The sequence below is a fragment of the Diabrotica virgifera genome, chromosome 4 (genome assembly GCF_917563875.1).
Source record: "Diabrotica virgifera virgifera chromosome 4, PGI_DIABVI_V3a".
Taxonomy (NCBI): Eukaryota; Metazoa; Arthropoda; class Insecta; order Coleoptera; family Chrysomelidae; genus Diabrotica; species Diabrotica virgifera.
The window spans coordinates 50,004,166-50,025,935 of record NC_065446.1 but is presented as its reverse complement, the minus strand read 5'-3'; the positions used below and the strand labels follow the sequence as shown (position 1 = coordinate 50,025,935).

Here is a 21,770-nt window from a genome sequence, read left to right as displayed (position 1 = left end):
GCATGTATAGTTACTAGTTTCTGAAAAGATGGAATTGAAATAAAATTGAAAGATTTTTGGTTCGTTGCACCGCATGTGTGTAAAAAGTAACTGAACTGATCTTCAAACCGTTAAATGATTCTGTTAAGGTTAATATAATAGTGCACCTAAAAGATCTTTGTGTACCTATACCATTCATATATGTTTGTGATTTTCGGTTAGGTTTAACCGGCGCGACGGCTGTCGACTATGGTTACATATTACATATGACTGCTGCGTTTGTGAACATATTTGCCCAGCAATAATGTGAAGGTTAAAAATTCACAGGAGAAATGAAAATACATTTTTTAAATCTATCAAACTTTTATTTATTTAGATTCAAAATACGATTATTTATACATTAACGTTATTAATCCATGGGTATTCGTCTGGACAAGGAACACACGCGTCCATGTTTCTATCCTCTGTTCCTTTTTTAAGTCTGCAGGTGTAAGGCTCACAACTGGCTCCATCGGGCGCGTCAGCAGTTTTAAAATCGCTAATTTTAACGGGATTTTTTATAAAATCTAGGACCTAGAAATATAATCCTGTAAGTTACTACTGGACCAGTATTTATAGTATAATGGACCAATATACAGGGTGTAACAAAAATACAGGTCATAAATTAAATCACTTATTCTGAGACCAAAAATAGTTCGAATGAACCTAACTTACCTTGGTACAAATATGCAAATAAAAAAAGTTATAGCCCTTTGAAGTTACAAAATGAAAATCGATTTTTTCGAGTATATCGAAAACTATTAGAGATTTTTTATTGAAAATAGATATGTGGCATTCTTACGGCAGGAGCATCTTAAAGAAAAATTATAGTGAAATTTGTGCTCCCCATACAAATTTTATGGGGGTTTTGTTCAATTAAACCCCCCCAAACTTTTCTGTACGTTCAAATTAAATTATTATTGTGGTACCATTAGTTAAATTCAATATTTTTAAAACTTTTTTGGCTCTTATTATTTTTTCGATATAGCAGTTTTTATCGAGTTGCGGCTTCTCTTTTAATATGTTTACATAAAAATTTTATGGGGGTTTTGTTCCTTTAAACCCCCCAAATGTTTGTGTACGCTCCAATTAAACTATTACTGCGATACCATTAGTTAAACAAAATGTTTTTAAAACTTTTTTGCCTCTTTGTATTTTTTCAAGAAGGCAACTTTTATCGAGATATGGCTTCTTTTTTAATACTGTTCAAAATATACCTAAAAATGTAAATCATACATAAATTTTTATATTTTTACCAAGTCTCTATAATCGTACTTAACCATATACAAATATGTGGTGGATTTGACAAATATTTAAAATATCTCGATAAAAACTGAATTTTCGAAAAAGTACTAGGAGCCAAAAAAGTTTTAAAAATATTGTGTTTAAGTAATGGTACCACAATAACAATTTATTTGGAATGTACACAAAAGTTTGGGGGGGTTTAAAGGAACTAAACCCCCATAAAATTTTTATAGGGTGTCCAAATTTCACTGTAATTTTTTCTTAAGATGCTACTGTCATAAAAATGCCATATGTCCATTTTCAATAAAAAATCTTTAATAGTTTTCGATATATTGGAAAAAATCGATTTTCATTTTGTAACTTCAAAGGGTTGTAACTTTTTTTATATGCACATTTGTACTAAGATAAGTTAGGTTCAATCAAACTATTTTTGGTCCCAGAATATGTGATTAAATTTATGACCTGTATTTTCGTTACACCCTGTATAATGGAGCGGTATAGTAGAGTATACTCCAATATTTAGTGATTTGTTAATTATTCAATCAGCTGTGATCGTACCTAGTTTATATATAGCAATTGTTAATGAAACACCCTGTATATAGGTATTATATAAGGCATAAATATCATTGTCACTTTTGTCTAAAGTTTGTGCTCTTCTTCTTCTTCTCGTTGTTCTTATGCCCTATAAGAGCATCGGACTTTGGTAACACCTATCCATCTTTTACCCATTTCTTCCACGCCTTCCGGTCTCGTGCCATTTTCTTCATCTGTTGCACTGTTTTCCCTCTCTTTGTCCCGATTTCCTCGATCTGCTCCATCCACCCCTTCCTAGGTCTGCCCCTTCTTCTTTTCCCCTGTCTTTTGGCATCTGTCACCTTCTTTACTAGTCTGTTCTCGTTCATCCTAGTTAAATGTCCAAACCAATTCAGTTTTCTTTTTTCAATTTTTTTCTCTATTGGTTCCTGACTTAGCACGTTTCTGATGTTTTCGTTCCTTTCCCTGTCCATCTTCGTCTTTCCAGCTATTTTTCTCAGCTGCTTCATTTCTGCTGCATTTATGGCACTTTCTAGTCTTTTATTTGTGACCCATGTCTCGCTTGCATATAGTAGAGTTGGTACTGTGATTGTATTATATACATGTATTTTTGTTTCCTGGCTGATTTCCCGTTTTCCCAGTATTGTATTATTAATCGCATAATATATTTTCGTAGCTTTCTTTCTCCTATTTGCAATTTCTAGGTCTAGCTTTCCGTCATTTGATATTATCGTGCCCAGGTACTCGTAAGCCGTCACCCTCTCCAATTCTTGTCCTTTACAGAACACTCGTGTTTCGCCTTCAATCTCCTGCTCCTTCTGACTTATTTTCATCGTCTTGCATTTGCTGATGTTTATCCCTAATTTCATTTTCTCTATTTCCTCAGTCCATACATCAGTTAGTCGCTGCATCTTTCTTGGTTTGTCTGCTAAGAGAACGACGTCTTCTGCATAAAGTAATCCTTCTATCATAACTGGTGTTAGGTACTGGGGGGAGGTACTGAGGTTCTCAGGATGCAACCAGTTTCCGATTGACTCATAATCTAACTGAAGGGATAGCAATGTTACAAAACCATGTAAAGTTTGTGCTCTAAACCAATAAATTCGCTCTAATTGAAGATCATTAGGATATCTATTTCGTATACATATGTATATGGTGTGCCTTATATCTTTGAAACCAAAAATTATCTTACTTTAAGCTTACCAGATCGTGATAGGCTGAAGATAATTTCAAAGATATAAGGCACACCATATACATATACGAAATAGATATCCTAATGATCTTCAATTAGAGCGAATTTATTGGTTTAGAGCACAAACTTTAGACAAAAGTGACAATGATATTTATGCCTTATATAATATATACAGGGTGTTTCATTAACAATTGCTATATATAAACTAGGTACGATCACAGCTGATTAAATAATTAACAAATTACTAAAATTATTGGGTAGACAGCTCAATAAAGACCAGGTATATTCTTTTCTACGGACTCCTATATTTCGCCAGCAGTCGCTAACATCGTCAGGGACGTAGGTTGAGATTGTCGTCATATTTAGATGTTAAAAAGTATACAAATCATATTGACATAATTGTCTGCAAAACTTACATAATATCTCTGTCCATACGTTTGAAATATTTTAACATTTAGTGGTTTTTAACATATATGTATTTTTATAGTTTTTATATATTTTTTAATTTAATAATTATTTTTATTGTGATATGCTTTGTATGATTTGTATATTTTTTAAAATCTATATGACGACAATCTCAACCTACGTCCCTGACGATGTTAGCGACTGCTGACGAAATATAGGATTCCGTAGAAAAGAATATACCTGGTCTTTATTGAGCTGTCTACCCATACACCAGGGAAATAAGGCAAAAATATACCATGTTCGGGACACTTGAGCAGCCAGGTTGCAAATGGGTTTTTTGGGTACTAAATACCTAATACATTATAAATACAAAAATGCCCGTCACAGTTTGGACGAGAAATTTAGTTATTAACAAATAAGGGTCAAAAATGAGAGTTTTTTCGTTTAAATCGCTATAGGTAAAAATAGGATAATAATGTCTTATTTATAATATTTTTCTTTTAGTAGATAAGCCCAGGTTTAAAATAGCGTTTTTTGAATTTTGGTCCGATTATTTGTTGTTTCGGATATTGCAAAATAAAACTAAAATTTCGAAAATAAAAACTTTGTTATAACTTTTGCGAAAATAAATTTAGGACTTTCCTATTGCATGAAAAGTTGAGTCAAACAGTCCATACAATGCACAAAAAATGTTAAGACGATGCGTGAATTAATTTAAATTTTATTCAATTTGTTTATCCCAAAAAGCTTTTTTTTCGCAATGTTATTGTTCAGAAAATAATAATGATATAGCAATTCTGTGAAAACAACATGAAAGAAGAATTAAAAAGTCATTTTTATCACTCCGAAAACATTTTACTAAAATAGAGTCATTTTTGGCTTATAAACAATTTGAATAACTTTGTTAATATTGACTGTAAGCTAAAACTACAATGGAATTTGAAAAACTGGTATTTATATATGAATTTTCAAAGAAAAACTTTTCGCCTAGGTTAATTACGGTCAAAGTTAGCCACTTTTTTTATTTAATTGGCGGCTACATTGTTTATAACAATTAAGCAACCTAACTAGAGCCATTTTGAAGTTAAAGATAAATAGGTTATGTGTAAAAGTTTGAGTAAACTTTGAACCTCAACAGAGTGGTTAATAAAGCTTTAAAAATGGCGTCCGAACGGAATTAATTCGTGGTCGGAGGAGGGGAATTACTAAAATACGTGCACTCAAAAAATAAAACTGATTCTGCGATTAATATCGCTGGAATTTGTTGATGGTTTTGATCATAATTTTTTTAATTTGTATGTACTCGTAGTCTTATAGAGTACGTTATGTACACACAACCCCACCTAACATTACAAAATGTTAGGGGAACTTCCCTTATCACTCAGGGATATGAAAAATAGATTACGACCGATTCTAAGACCTACCGAATATACATATATAATTTCATAAAAATCGGTCAAGCGGTCTCGGAGGAGTATGGAAACTAACACTGTGACAGGAGAATTTTATAGATGTAAATATATAGATAACAAATAGATTAACAATAACAAATATATAGATATATAGATTAACAAATAGGGGTTGGTGATAGAACAGTGAAAATTAAGGGTTGTATGTATTTTTTAATTCTACATCACATAAAATTAAGATAGATAATTTTGTCCAAAAAAATAAAAAAATGTCAGGGGGCCAGCCCCCTTATAACTTATGGGTATAAAAAATAGATTAAAACCTCTTCAACGTCCTACAGGATAAACGTGTAAAATTTTATAAAAATCGGCCAAGTTGTTTCGGAGTAGTATAGTAACTAACACTGTTACAGGAGAATTTGATGTATATAGAAGTAACTGCGAATTAAATAATAAAAGTGGCTAACTTTGAACCTAATTAACCTAGGCAAAATGTTTTTTTCTGAAAATTCGTATAAAAATACCAGCTTTCGAAATCCTAAAGTAGATTGTCTCTATAGTCAATATTAACAAAGTTATTCAAATTGTTTAGAAGCCAAAAATGGTTCTATTTTACTAACCTTTTTTCGGAGTGATAAAAACGACTTTTTAATGATTTTTTTCAATACTTTAAAAATATAACTATTATTCTTGCATGTGGTTTCCACAGAATTGCTATGTCATTATTATTTTCTAAACAATAACATTGCGAAAAAAAGCTATTTGCGATAAACAAATTGAATAAAATTTAAACTAAGTAATTGACGAATCGTCAATTTTTTGTGCATTATTATATGGAATGTTTGACTCAACTTTTCGTGCAATATGAAAGTCTTAAGGCCATTTTCGCAAAAATTTATAGCACATTTTTTATTTTTGAAATTCAAAAAGTGCCATTTTAAACCTTGGCTCATCTACAAAAAGAAGAATATTATAAATAAGATATTTAAGTACCCTTTTTTTACCTGTAGCGATTTAAACGAAAAAACTGCCATTTTTGACCCTAACAAGTTTCTCGTCCGAACTGTGACGGGCATTTTTGTATTTATAATGTATTAGGTATATAGTACACAAAAAATCCATTTGCAACCTGGCTGCTCAAGTGTCCCGACAAAAACCTTATTTCTCTGGACTACCAATAATTTTCATGATTTGTTATACATACCTACATATTATTATATTTACCTGTTTTTGTGAGACGAAGAAGGTATCTTTTGCTTCACGTGCAACTGTGTTTTCCAAGAATTTTCGAAGCCCATCGAAGCTGGTGTCAGTTTGTTCAAACCAGTATGAGTTGATCATCAAATTTATGGGAGTTCTAGATTTACTTCTAATTCCTTCAATTTGATCATCCAAATATTTGGCGATTTCATCAACACTACCTCTAGAAAAAACACATTTTCATTTATAAAAAATCCTTCTAAACATACATTGTTAACATAACTTTATCAATTTTAATAAGGAATTCATAGAATCAAGCTTTTTTTTGAGTTTTTTGAGTTTTTGGAGGCTTTTGTCATAATAATTTATTATCAGGTCTCTATATTCTTATTTAACCATTTACAAATATGTGGTGCATTTTACAAATGTTCAAAATATCTCGATAAAAATTGGCTTTTTGAAAAAGTGTTATGAGGCAAAATTTTTATGGGGTGCACACACTTTTATTTTTTGAAGATGTTCCTGCCATAAGAAATTCACATGTCCATTTTCAATAGGGCTTTTCATCGATTGTCATTTGTTTCGAGCTTCTGTCATGTGTCACATAATATTAATATATCTACGTCATACGTCTTTGGTTTGTATCATTGGTTCATTGGTATATGTCACGGTTATTAGACTTTATTACGGTTGCCTTGACCGACGGTGGTGGGGAGACTTATATTTTTGACTTTACGTCACAAGAGTACACATTCCCACATTTTTAAATGATTTTCGATCATTGAATGTGTGTTATTGTGTATATATGTGTATTATTTGTGTTATTATGAAATAATAAGACAAATAGTACACATTTTATCTTATACCGGGTGGTGAATCGTAAAAAGGGCCATAGGAAAGTCAATGTAAAATTCTAAATTGTTGAATTCCTGCTTCCCTAATTATTTTACATCAAAAGTCATGAGGGAGTACTTGTAGAGAATTAAAATCTGTATTAAAATCAAAAGTTAAAATTGTTCTACGATTTAAATGCATTCCAAAATTTTGAAAAATATGATACATTTGCCATAGTAGGTATGCGTGTAAAAGTTAGGCCACACGTTACTATTTAACTGACAGTGGCTCACACCATTGACTGAATAAAAAATCTTTATTATTAATACTTTCTCCGCAACTGAGGGTATCTTATCAACTGTATTGTTTTTAAACAATAGATTATAAAATAAAAATATTGACAGTTCAAAAATGTGAACATTATTGCATTGTGTGTGGCCTAAGTTTGGGCTGAAAATATAATGTATTACATTTTTACAAAATTTTGGAATATGTTTAATTACCTAGACCAATTTTAACAGTTGTTTTCAATACAGATTTCAATCCTCTACAAATAGTTTCTAATGTCTTTTGATGTAAAATAATTAGGGAAGCTGGAATTCAACGGTTTAGAATTTTACATTGAGTTAATGCAAAATTTTGACGTATGTCAAAATTCTCAATGTGTTTTAATTGTATTAATTTTTTTTGAATCCTTGGAAAACTAATAAATATTTTTTAAAATTTTAAACTCAGAATGAAAGACTACATTATTACCGATGGCCGAAAGTCCCTGAAAACTTCTATAATGTTTATTTTAATAAGTTACAGGGATGAAAATAAAAGAGAGGTATGATATTTAATTTCAAATATTTTAATAGAAACTGCTTGTTTATTCTAAGGGGCTTTCCGCCCTCGGTAATAATGTAATCTTTCATCCTGCGTTTAAATTTTTCTAAAATACTTGGTTTTCTCAGGATTCTAAAAAAATCATATTACGATTCAAATGACAGTACACTCTCGTGACGTAATCGCACGGTTAGTCGATCTAGGCAACCGTAGTAATGTCTAAGAACCGTGGGTATATGTCAATAACGTATGAGGTAATTAATATTATGTGACACATGGCAGAAGCTCGAAACAAATGACTGTGAATGAAAAGCCCTATATAAAATATACAGTGATGAGCGTGCTAATAACCGGCAAAATAGCGCAAAAGATGGAAAACATAATACACTGCGAAACAAAAAGAGATGAAACTAGTGGAGAGGAAAATAATCGTTATAAACGTATAAATTAACATTACATTACATATAGTTTCCCACCTTTAGAAGTTTCAGAGGAGTATGAAAACTGTCACTGTCACAGTAGAATTTTATAAAATTGGCTGTGAGTTTCGACGGTAGCGCTCTCTCGCGGTTTAAAACTTATACTTTTCTGATAAAATTGGTGTATGTGAAATATACAAAACGAGAAAAATAGATATTTATCTAGAAAAACACAAATTATGAACTGAAACATTATTGTAACTTGATTACTGAACGAATACACAGAATTAATAGTAAAAGTACTTATGTTTTTTTATTTTAATATTTAATATATAAATTCGTGCGACTAGATGACTGCTTGTGCAAGAGGCCATTGAGAAAAAGAAGAAGTTTATGTGAAATTTAGAGGTTACCTCTGTTTTTATTCGCTATCATAGAGGTATATATTAACATATAAATGGTTTGAGTTCAATTAGTGCGGTCTAATGACACTCTCTCTATGCTAATATATAACTCTATGTTCGCTATGGGTTTCGTCGGTAGCGCTCTCTCGCGGTTTGAAACTTGTACTTTTCTGATAAAATTGTTCAAATTCAGTACACAAAACTGCCACTAACAGCGCTGGCAAAAACTGTCAAATCCCCTCTACTCTTCGGCTCATAGCGAATACTCCTGTCACAGACGTCTAAAGGTGGGAAACCATGTATGTAATGTAATGTTAATTTATACGTTTATAACGATCATTTCCACCTACACTAGTTTCATCTCTTTTTGTTTCGCAATGTATTATGTTTTCCATCTTTTGCGCTATTTTGCCGGTTATTAGGGCGCCCATCACTGTATAACAGTTTGTGATATATTGAAAAAAATCGATTTTTATTTTGGAACTTCAAACTTTTTTTATGTGCTCATTTGTACTAAGGTAAGTTAAGTTCATTCTCCGTTCGGAACGGAATATGCTCAATATTAAGCTCAGTGATCGCAAATCCAATGAAGAGATAAGAAGACGATCAAAAGTAACAGATGTTTGTGATTTAATTTGTGACCTATTTTTTGTTACACCCTGTATACAAGGAAATAATAAGGTAAAATAGATTGTGAAAAATCCAGAAACAACAGAAGAAAGAATATAGTTACATATACAGGGTGAGTCACCATTAACGGGACGGAAGATTACGGCGAAATGGTAAAAGGTTTGTAAATTTTTTTTCTACGATTGTTTAATAACATGCTCATTATTCGCTATTTTTTCATAGATAATAGCACCCATTACTATACCCGTGAGTAATAATTCATTACTCACGGGCTGAAGTTACTCACGGGTCATTACTCACGGGCTGAAGTTAGATTCAAGTGGCGCATGCCGCTTTTAATATTAATCGTATATAAACTGCAAATAAAATTACTTAAACTTGTTTATTTAATACAATAATTATTGTAAATTATATCAATAATTAACTTCAAAAAATTTTTAAAGGAATTTTAACTGTAACAATGTCAGTATATTTTTTACGTTTATATCTTGTTTACTAAAAATTTTGACGTTTATCATTTATTTTAGTGACAGTGACATTAGCGCATTTTGTTTATGTTAATTGGAATTTATAACTAATATTGTGTTTATTTTTCAAGTTATATTGTGTTAAATATGTTATAAAATATTATGTATAGTAGTTATATTATTATATTATACAGTGAGCACGTAAAGGTTGGAATAAATTCATTTTCTCGAGAATGGACGATTTTGGAAAAAATCCCGAAAGAGGTCAATTTTTATTTTTTATTTACGAGTTTTTGGCATATATATCATACTAGTGACGTCACCCAGCTGGGCGAGATGACGTCATCAATGATTTTTTAAATGGGAATAGGGGTCGTGTGATAGCTCATTTGAAAGGTAATTCAATTCTCCATTTAGTAATATAACCATTACCATAATTATTTATACAGGGTGTCCAAAAACATTTTTTTGGCTTAAATTTACTGACATAAAAGAAGAATGCAAGTAATTTATTTAATTCAAAATACATTTTACTGCTCTCAGAAAACAGAAAAAATGTTTATTTGAAAAATAATTGTTGCTTTTCGCTTAAATTAAATGTTCAAACTTTCAAGAGGAAGGTGGGTGGCTGCTTTAATACTGAATTTAAGCAAAAAACAATATCTATTTGTCAAATAAACATTATTTCCTGTTTTCTGATAGGAGTAAAATGTATTTTGAGTTAAATAAATTACACACATTTTTCTTTTTGTCAATAAATTTAATTCAAAAAATTTTTTTGGACACCCTGTATAAATAATTATGTTAGTGTTTATATTACTGAATAGAAAATTGAATTACTTTTCAAATGAGCTATCACACGACCCTTATTCTTATTTAAAAAAATCGTTGATGACGTCATCACGCTCAGATGGGTGACGTTACTAGTATGATATGAATGCCAAAAAGTCGCAATTTAAAAATAAAAATTGACCTGTTTCGGGATTTTTTTTTTCAAAATCTTCCATTCTCGAGAAAATGAAGTTATTCCGACCTTTACGTGCTCACTGTATACAGTTAAATGTAAATATACATTATAACTATATATATGAAATACGTCCACCGACAACAGCCATTTCCTATTTCTTAAATTCACTGACAGTAGGTACAAATTTAAGCTTATAATTTTTCGGAAACGAATAGAACTTATATTGACTATTTCTGGTTGTATTTTTACAATAAATAAGAATTTCGTAAGCAACCAATTATTCAGCCACGTACTAGGGGTAAATAGCATTTAGGTATTTTTGTAAATTATTATAATTTAAATCTCGTGTAGTTGATAATTAAATTTTTGAAGTTATACTTCTTCACCGGCGATATGAGGGTGAATTTTTATATGTTAAAACCTATGATCCCGGCGCATGTGCATTATAACTTTGTTCTGATTGGAAGTTCAAATGACATGTCAAAAATTATTCAATATGGCGGCTGTGGTACAGCTGTAGTTTGATTATTTATGGTTGTTGCGTTTTAAAATTTGTGTGAAAAGAAACAACAAACAAAAGTTAGTTAATAGTTATACTGCCTTTTTAAATAGTTTTCATATACCTATATTTTTGGACTTTTGGACTATTTTGGACAAGGAAAACTCATTCTAATTTGGTAAGTAGTTTTTATTATAATCATATTGTAATTATACATTTGGATTAGGTTGAAATACAGTAGAGCGTCGAATCCGAACTTATTGGGGGACATAGGTGTTCGGAAAACCGATTTGTTCGGATAATCGAACTACAATATATTGATACATATTTATAGTCATACATATTTATCCACAAGTGAATAAAAGCCATATTTATATACCTACATATTTATTTATATCTTGATAATGACAATTAGCAACTAAACAAAAAAGTGCAGTCTTTGCAACAACATAATTATTTTTGGATACAATATCGAAGAAAATTGAAGATATTTGAAGATATTTTAAGCGTCAATTACTAACGCTTGCTCGGTATTCGAGTGCGGGACGCGGGAGTCGATAGTTCGAATAAGCGGTCGTCCGGTTGATCGACGTTCGGATAATCGACGCTCTACTGTACATTTATTTTCTCAAGAATGGGGATTTTAGAGAGAAATCCCAAATTAGGTCCGATTTTTATTTTTAAATTATGATTTTTTGGCGTAGATTTATTTATCTAGTAGGTATGTAATGCTTTGATTTATATACTTAATTTGATTACCAACAAAAGTTCTACCAATCTTCATCTAATATATTGTTTTCTTACTGTTTTGTTATATTTTAATATTTTCTTCCACAAAATTTAAACTACATAATTTAATTATATTCAAAACAACTTTCAAACAGTAAAACGTTCAGTTACCCTATTTTTCCACATGACAAAAATAATGTGGAATTGGACGAGTGAGTCTAGGCTTCGATTACGAATCAAAGCGTACCGAAATTCACGGGTTCGATTCCCGATGCAAGTTTTTATTTTTTTATTTTTTTATGCATTTTATGATTGTAAGTATATTTGTTATATAATTTTTTTTTCAGAAAATGCGTATTTAAAATTTTTGCCAACAATTATTATCGTTCAGAAATCATTTTTTCTTTGTGGCATTTTTCAATGTGTTTGTGTGCGTTTCATTCTTTTATTTTTTTAAATTTTTGGTATTATCTTAAAAATCACATAATATGTAGTAGAAGTATAACTTCTTACGTGCGTACAAAGTACACACACATTCTTTTTTTTACTAATTAAAATAAAGAAAGGTCGTAGAAAAAGTATAGTATTCTACTCGCATGTAATGGCTATTACTCACTCTGATGAATTACGACACTCGCCTACGGCTCGTGTCGCAAACTTCATCATCGTGAGTAATAGCCATCATTACATGCTTGTTGAATAATATACTATTAAATGAATAGTTTGTAAGTTGATAAAAGCTACATTTTAAAATTATTTTTGAAATGTACAGGGTGTCCCAATAAATGGCGGCGTATCAAAGTTATATTTTTTGTTATGGAGCACCCTGTATTTTATTGCAATTTTTAATGGTCCGCCAAAAATAAGGTATAGTTTCATAAGGCTTCCCTATACCTATGTACAGAGTGTTCGGAGTTATGTTGACTTTTTTCAAATTTAAAGTTTTAAAAGAAGGCTTATTCTCAAGTTATTTAAGAAATTATAAAAAAATCACTTTTACATTTAATTAGTTGGATACTGGTTGAACGTATTCCGTCAAAATTTACAGTTTCATTATTGAAATATTCAATATGTCATATTATGCTTATTTTAAATGAAACGCCATGTATATTATTAAATAATTATACTAAACAGATTTACCTCTTTCCTAGAGGTAAGGTTTCCTTTTAGAGAGTGACTCTAAAATAAATATTTTTAAAAACGATTTACCGTTTAAGAACATTGTAGATTACGCAAAAACTATGACTCCTAGTTATAGAACATCCATATACCTACCATTCGAAAGAGGAACCTTTGTTTAGTATAATAATTTATTAATATACGGTGTTCTATTTAAAATAAGCATCATAATATATGACACATTGAATAATCCAATAATGAAACTGTAAATTGTGAACACACTGTAAATAAATGGGTAATAATCAATCATGGAATACATTACCTAATTATAAGATAATTGCCAGACCGTACTGTCATAAAATGACAATGTCATACCATACAATGCCATCAATTAACTATGTACATCTTTTGTTTTAAAATGGATTTACTGATTAAGAATTTAAATAATTGTAAATTACACAAAAACTATGAAACCTAGGTATAGGACATCCATATACCATTCGAAAGAGGTAAAATTGTTTAGTATAATTATTTACTAATATACATGGTGTTCCATTTAACATAAGCATAATATGGCACATTGAATGATGCAATAATGAAACTGTAAATTTTGAACACCCTGTAAATAAATGTGTAATAATCAATCATGGAATACATGCACCCAATATCCAACTATTTAGATTTAAAAGCAATTTTTTTATAATTTTTGAAATAATTTGAGAATAAGCTTTTTTTTTAACTCTACATTTTAAGAAAAGTCAACATAACACAGAACACTCTATACATAGGTATAGGGAAGCCTTATGAAACTATACCTTTTTTTGCTGACAATTAAAAAATGCAATAAAATATAGGGTGTTCTATAAGAAAAAATATAACTTTGATACGCCGCAATTTATTGGGAGACCCTGTATATTTCAAAATAATTTTAAAATGCAGCTTTGTACAACTTAAAAACTATCAATTTAAAATTGTTTTCAAATCTTTTACCATTTCGCTGTAATCTTCCGTCCCGTTAGTGGTGACTTACCCTGTATATTAGAGAAATATATTTAGGGGTTGATATCTGGAAGGACAAATTGTGACAGAAACAAAAGAAATTTAATGTTTTAACGATATCAGTTAGAAATCAGTATATATATATATATATATATATATATATATATATATATATATATATATATATATATATATATATATTTGTACAAATATTTTCGACCGTACTGTGTTATAGTGGTTTGAAGTTTCAGCAATTCGGTCATGTGAAATAAAAGTCTATTTGTTATTTCTCAATATTTCGTCACACTTTTGTGACTTCTTCAGGAGAAAACTGTAAATTTATTAAGATTAGAAATTAACAAAAGCTAAATATTTAATTACTTACAACTATAAGAGTATTAATTTAGATTTTTTTAACATATCGTAAGGGACATTGACTTAATTTTGATTTTGACATTTATTATTTCGGAGTTATGGTAACTGCAATAAATTTTATATTCATAGAATATTGTCTGATATTTAAAATTCTTTTTTTAATAATAAATAGGTCAAAGTAAACCAAAGAAAATATTAACGGAATTTTAAGGTGGAAAGGTATGATTAATAGTAGAAAAATTTTAGAAAGAGACTAGAGTATATTAAATTGATCTATAAAATGTAAGTGATGGTACATAGTGAGTTAGTATAAGGCTGATAATTTTCGAAATTAAATAAAAATTAAGATGGATTAATTATTAGGTGAATAATTGAGTAATTTGTTTGAATTTTTACATTTTTTGAAAATATTTTAAAGGTTATTTATTATTTAGAATGTTACAGTAGATATTACTCAAATGGTTAGTATCAGTCTTATAATTAATAGATTCTGGAGTTTTGATAATATGTACCATCTCAAAAATAAAAAAATCTAAATTAATACTCTTATAGTTGTAAGTAATTAAATATTTAGCTTTTGTTAATTTCTAATCTTAATAAATTTACAGTTTTCTCCTGAAGAAGTCACAAAAGTGTGACGAAATATTGAGAAATAACAAATAGACTTTTATTTCACATGACCGAATTGCTGAAACTTCAAACCACTATATATATATATATATATATATATATATATATATATATATATATATATATATATATATATATAACTATTTATTTATAAACTTACTCTATTCCACAAGTAGCCAGTGAATTGCATTCTGTACCATTTGGTGAAGTTAAATCGTTTATTGGCAGAATCCAATAACCTGGGAAAGCTTCGTTAGGACATTCTGCGCCCAAAAGACATTGTTCTGTTGATTGATAATCCAATGTATAGGGAAATAATCTTCTTGATGGCAAAGAGGGCCATGAACTATCATATGCCAATTCTGATGCTATATAGGCCTCAATGGAAGTGTTTCCTGCAAGTTGTAGTTGGGGAGTTCTGACTCCAATAATAGCTTCAGCTGGTATGTTGGCATAAGTACTTATAATTTGCTTTTGGCCTTTAAATTCTTTTGTTAGTGTGTCTAGAGTTGCATATCTCCAGTAATTTTGTCTAAAATCCTTCCTAAAACATACAAGTTGAAATTTTAGAGACACATCAACTCACCCGGAAGAAATGACACACAACTCAAAAAACGCATAGTTCCAGTTATCTTGTTAAATTGACTCAAAACACTTTTAACAAGAAAAATGTCACAGCTATTTATAGCCCAGTAAATAACCGTTTTGGAGTGTAATTTTCAGGGTCAATTCAGAATTGCATGGAAATTTGGAATTAGATTTTACTTATCCTCCACTTCAGAACGTGTGCCGTTGGTTGCTTTTACTTTGGGGGTGAGAAAACATACGTTTAAAATAAGTCCGGAAATGGATAAATTAACTAATTCTAAGCAACTTTTCTTCTATAGAGTTTTTTAACTAAGTCAATACTTTTCGAGTTATTTGCGAGTGAAATTTTTTATTTTTCAAAAAAATATCCAAGTTTTTAGGCGGTTTTTCGCAAATAAGTCAAAAAGTGAGTATTTTATCGAAAAAAATGTTCTTAGCGAAAATGTAGCCTATTAAAAAACGAAACAAATGGTATATTTGTGAAGCCTACAGACCCAGCAAAAGCAAAGTTGTAACTCATGAAAAATACGTTTTTATTCGTCAAATTCCAGATCGAATATTTCAACGCGAAATAATCAAAAATAAAGCACTTCTCGGAGACAATCCATTAAGACTTTTTTTTAAATGTTTAAAAAATATTTTCTTATATGTTTTATAATGTTTTTTATAAAAGTTTCTACTATCGAAACTAAGCCAGTTACGCTCAAAATAAAGTTGGCATCTTTTTTTTGGTAAAAAAAAAATTGTGAAAATCTCCCCCAATTTAGCACCCTAAGTGAAATTAATAGTTACCATTTTACCATTTTACTTTATAGGTATATGTATTGTTTTTATGCCCTATAAGTTTAACAGGTTCAAAGTGCTTATTTTTGAAAAAATTAAAATTTATAATTAAAAAAATTTTTGGAAAAATGCTCTAAAAACATAAAAAGTATGAGTTATACGAAAAATCTCAAAGAGTAAAAAATAGTTATTTATGAAACATTTCGTGAAGTATGCCTTTTGCGCACGGACGCGATGTTTAGAGCACCAGCGTAGCGAGTGCTATATATCGCGTAAGTGCGCAAAAAGTACTTCACGCACAGTTTCATACAATATTTTATTTACGATAAACAAATAAAAAAACTGCAACTCTTCATCACTGGAATACATTTCTATTCTACATTTTTAGAACTGTGACATTTAAAAATTCAAACTTCTTTCAAACCATAAAATTGTCAAAACTTTTGTTGTAATATATTGCTCACATTTCATCACCATGACAACGCGAAAGTTAAGGATATGTGATTATATGAAATTGTGCCAAAAAACTGTGCGAAAAAGTAAATCCCATTTAAAATGCATTGTTACTTCACGCACACTTTAAACACTTCACGCACTGCTATCTATAATGACAGTTTTCACAAACTAAAAACTTATACACAATGTGAGATAGAGTAGATAAATGTAGTTTTTGTTTTCATAAACAGTTTAGTTTTATTTTTTTTCTGTAAGACAAAAATTGGTTAAGATATGGCTGTTTTAGTTAAATAAGTGACTCGTTCAAGCCCTTTCAACTACAACCCTTTCAAAATTAAGCACTTTTAACCGGTGAAATTTACAGATCATAAAAAAATACATAATAAAATTAAATTGTTTGTAAAGTGGTAACGATTAATTTAATTTGGGGTGCTAAATAAAGGGGTTGACTTTCAATATTTCTTTTACCAAAAAAAAGGGGCCAACTTTAATTTGTGCGTAACTCTCTTAGTTTGTATCCTAAACTTTTATAAAACATAGAAATAAGGCTGTTTTTACACACTTTAAAAAAGTTGTAATCACTATTCCCCGAAAAGTGTTTCATTTTTTGGTTATTTCACGTTAAAATATTCGATTTGGAATTTGACGAATAAGAACGTATGTTTTATGAGCTACAATTTTGCTTTTACTGATTCTATATACTTCACGGATACACAATTTTTTCGGTTTTTTATATGATAGATACATTTTTGTTAAGAATATTTTTTCGATAAAATACTTACTTTTTTAAATTATTTGCGAAAAACCGCCCGAAACGTGTTTTTTATTGAAAAATAATAATTTTCACTCTCAAATAACTCGAAAAGTATCGAGTTAGTTAAACAAATCTATAGAACAAAAGTTGCTAGGAATTAGTCAGTTTATCCATTTCCGGACTTTTTTAAAGGTATATTTAGAGGGGGTGAGTTTCACATCCCTAGTAAAAGCAACCAACGGCACAAGTTCAACTTTGAAGTGGAGGATAAGTAGAACCTAAATCCAAATTTTCATAAAATTCGGAGTTGACCCTGAAAATTACACGGTATCACCGTATTTCACGTTCATTTACTGGGCTATTATCTACTTCCAACTTTGGAAGATGCGGTAGTGTCATTACTCCTTTGCCGGTAAAATGAATATTGTATTCCAGAACAATGACACTGTTGAGGTTATGCTCTGACGTTCGATGTGAACGTTTCGTTATTTATCATGAGTACCGTTGTATTTCGATAAGTGTCCTATATACCGGGCAGTATCTTCGCCCCCGCTAGCGCAATTATTCCGATTCGATTTTTTTGCACAAACTTACTCAAAAAGAGGTCCTTATAACATATCCACAGGGTGCCGGGCGGTGCCGTGGTCGAAAAATTTTTTAAACAATTTTTTTTAAACAAATTCACAAATATAATTTTTTTATTTCCAACAATTTTTTTTTAGATAATTTGGGTCATTCTGAGCAAAAAACGTCTCTTGTCATTTTTCTCTAAAATTGACTGTTGTCGAGTTATACGCGATTAAAAATTTGAAAAATGCGAAAATGGCCATTTTCAAGGCTTCATAACTCGATCATAAATGATTATTATGAAATTCAAAAAGTGACAAAATCAAGATTCAAATACCTTCTTCAACGTCCTGAAGAGATTTTTGTCACTATTTTATTACAAAGCTGTTATTTTTAGTTATTAACAATTAGCGGTATAGTCCAACTGTATCGTCGCCCCCGTTAGCGGAACTATTTCGATTCGATTTTTTTTGCACAAACTTACTCAAAAAGAGGTCTTTATAACATATCCACAGGGTGCCGGGCGTTGCCGTGGTCGAAAAATGTTTTAAACAATTTTTTCATTTTCCATTTTCGCATTTTTCAAATTTTTAATTGCGTATAACTCGACAGCAGTCAATTTTAGAGAAAAATGACAGGAGACCTTTTTTGCTCAGAATGACCCAAATTATCTAAAAAAAAAAAAAATTGTTGGAAATAAAAAAAAAATTTTGTGAATTTGTTTAAAAAATTTTTCGACCACGGCAACGCCCGGCACCCTGTGGATATGTTATAAGGACCTCTTTTTGGGTAAGTTTGTGCAAAAAAATTGAATCGGAATAATTGCGCTAGCGGGGGCGACGATACTGCCCGGTATACTAGGTATTTTTCGTTAATGTTTAAAAAAGTGACATAACTCATCTTTTTTCTTTGTTAAATAATAGATTTTTTGATTTTGCTTCTTACACAATTAGAAATATTCACTTATAGGCCAGGGTAATAAGACAAAAATATACCCTGTTCGTGACACTTCAGCAGCCAGGGTACTGAAGCGTTTTTTCGACAAGTAATACCTATAGGAACAAATTGTAACTATTTCCTGCGTAGGATCTGGCGGCCATTTTTATTTATAAACAATTAATTGTGAAAAAATGTCATTTTTCCCTTTTTTTTTCAAATCAACGGAAAACAGTGAAACTTATAATTTTTTTAGTACAAATATCTTCGAGATTATGGAAAAAGCTTTAAAATGACGTATTACAAAGTTTGATATACTCATTTATTGTTAATATAATTACGAAAAAAGGTCGGAATTGCAAAAAAAAATATTTTCTCAATAACTGTTGTAAAAATTTGTTTACAGCTTTGAAATTTTTGTGAAATGAGGGTTCTTTGGTGCTTAATATGTGATAAAAATTTCAAAGCGATTCATTCAATTGTTTAAATTTTATTCAAAGTGTTTATCCCAGAGAGCATTTTTTTTGCAATAACATAAGTCAGAAAAAAATGACGTTAGAACCTTTCCACAGGTGTCAAATGGAAGAGCATGAGCTATATTTTCAACTTGGTTTAGAGAAAACGAATAAAAGATGCATTTATTGGTAATAAATAATTATGCAAAAGTAGGTAAATCTTTCCTTATAAATTTTTGAACAACTTTTTCCAAAAAAATTAACTTTTTTTACCCTGTTTTAAGTGCACAACTACCAAGTAATGTTATTTATATCATAATTGATTAAAAATTGTAATAATTATATATAATTTCTTATATAACAAAATAAAAAGTTTATAAGGAAAGATTTACGATACTTTTGCATAGTTATTTATTACTAATAAATGCACTTTTTATTCGCTTTTTTTAAACGAAGTTGAAAATATAGCTCATGCTCTTTCATTTGACACCTGTGAAATGGTTCTAACGTCATTTTTTTCTGACTTATGTTATTGCCAAAAAAATGCTCTCTGGGATAAACAATTTGAATAAAATTTAAACAATTGAATGAATCGCTTTGAAATTTTTATCACATATTAAGCACCAAAGAACCCTTATATAACAAAAATTTCAAAGCTGTACACTAATTTTTACAATAGATATTGCGAAATTAATTTTTTTTGCAATGCCGACCTTTTTTCGCAATTATATTAACAATAAATGAGTATATCAAACTTTGTAATACGTTATTTTAAAGATTTTTCCATAATCTCAAAGATATTTGTACTAAAAAAACCATAAGTTTCACTGTTTTCCATTGATTTGAAAAAAAAAGGGAAAAATGCCATTTTTTGACACTTAATTGTTTATAAATAAAAATGGCCGCCAGATCCTACGCAGGAAATAGTTACAATTTGCTCTTATAGGTATTACCTGTCGAAAAAACGCTTCAGTACCCTGGCTGCTCGAGTGTCATGGAAAAAACCTTATTACCCTGGACTATTATCCGTATTATTACGTTTACCGTTACCGTTTAAATAGGCGAACCAACGAAGCGCACTAAAAAGCCCAAAACCTAGGAATTTTGTGCAGTAAGCTAAATCGTCATGCAACTTTTTGCATTCGATTCGAGAGAGTGTCAGGCAATTTTGTGAACTAAATTGATCTCCGGCAAAAATTTCTGTGCCTGAGAAAATGCATTTTCAAAGTGCATCTCCAAGAGATGCAAAATGAAAAATTTAGAACTCAGGAAATATTGACGGAAATGAGTTCAATGTTTACACTTGGGGGTTTTGGAGGTCGCTGAACACGAATTTCATGACGGCGATGGTCTGCGAGGTACGGTTGCCTAGGGTGGAACTCGTCGACTGGGACTATCGGATAATTCGCGGAACGATCGAATAATTTGCGACATGAAGATTAGATTAAAATGCTGAAAAATATCTGTTCAATATTTTTTAAAAATCTATCGAATGATACTAAACACGACCCCCCACTCCACGCCCTGGAGGTGGGGTGGGGGTAACTTTAAAATCTTAAATAAAAACCTACATTTTTTATTCAGATTTGGATTGCTTACGTAAAAAGAAGCAACTTTTATTCGAGACATTTTTTCGAATTGTGGATAGATGGCGCTATAATCGGAAAAAACAATTTATCGTGATACCATAGGTAAATTATAGAAACGGTATAATATATCGAGAAATACACATTTCCAAATAAGAAATCAAAAAATACGTGTTTACATTTTGCAAGAACCTATCGAATAACATCAAACACGACTCTCCACTCCACCCCCTGGAGGTAGGGTGGGGGCAACTTTAAAATCTTAAATAGGAGCCCCCATTTTTTATTGCAGATTTGGATTCCTTACGTAAAAATAGGTAATTTTTATTCGAGACATTTTTTCGAATTATCGCTAGATGGCGCTATAATCGGAAAAACACTATTTATTAGCGCCATCTATCAACAATTCTAAAAAATGTCTTGAATAAATGTTACTTAGTTTTTCATGAGGAATCCAAATCTGCAATAAAACATGGGGATTCCTATTTGATTTTAAAGTTATCCCCCACCCACTTCCAGGGGGTGGAGTGGAGGGTCGTGTTTGATGTTATTGGACAGGTTCTTGAAAAATATTAAACACGTATTTTTTGCGAAATGAATTTCGACTCAATTCAAGCTTTCTGCTTAACCCAGGTATAACATACCAAAAGGCACCGCCAGGAAACATTCCACTTTGCGGTTCAGAGAGCCCATATGAAACGAGTCTTTGTACTCTATGCAGAGTATGGCATTAACAAAATAA

General features: G+C 30.4%; 1 protein-coding gene across 1 annotated transcript in view; it reads right to left on the bottom strand.

Annotated features, from left to right (window-relative positions):
- Positions 1 to 322: 322 nt before the first annotated feature.
- Positions 323 to 21,770, bottom strand: part of LOC114327461 (chitin deacetylase 8) — a 37,229-nt gene continuing 15,781 nt past the window's right edge. The window contains exons 3-5 of the mRNA XM_028276090.2: positions 15,064 to 15,447; positions 6,028 to 6,226; positions 323 to 552 (exon numbers count right to left, since the gene is read on the bottom strand). Coding sequence (XP_028131891.2) covers positions 373 to 552; positions 6,028 to 6,226; positions 15,064 to 15,447 — 763 coding nt within the window. The 3' untranslated portion in view covers positions 323 to 372. The remainder of the gene's footprint in view (positions 553 to 6,027; positions 6,227 to 15,063; positions 15,448 to 21,770) is intronic.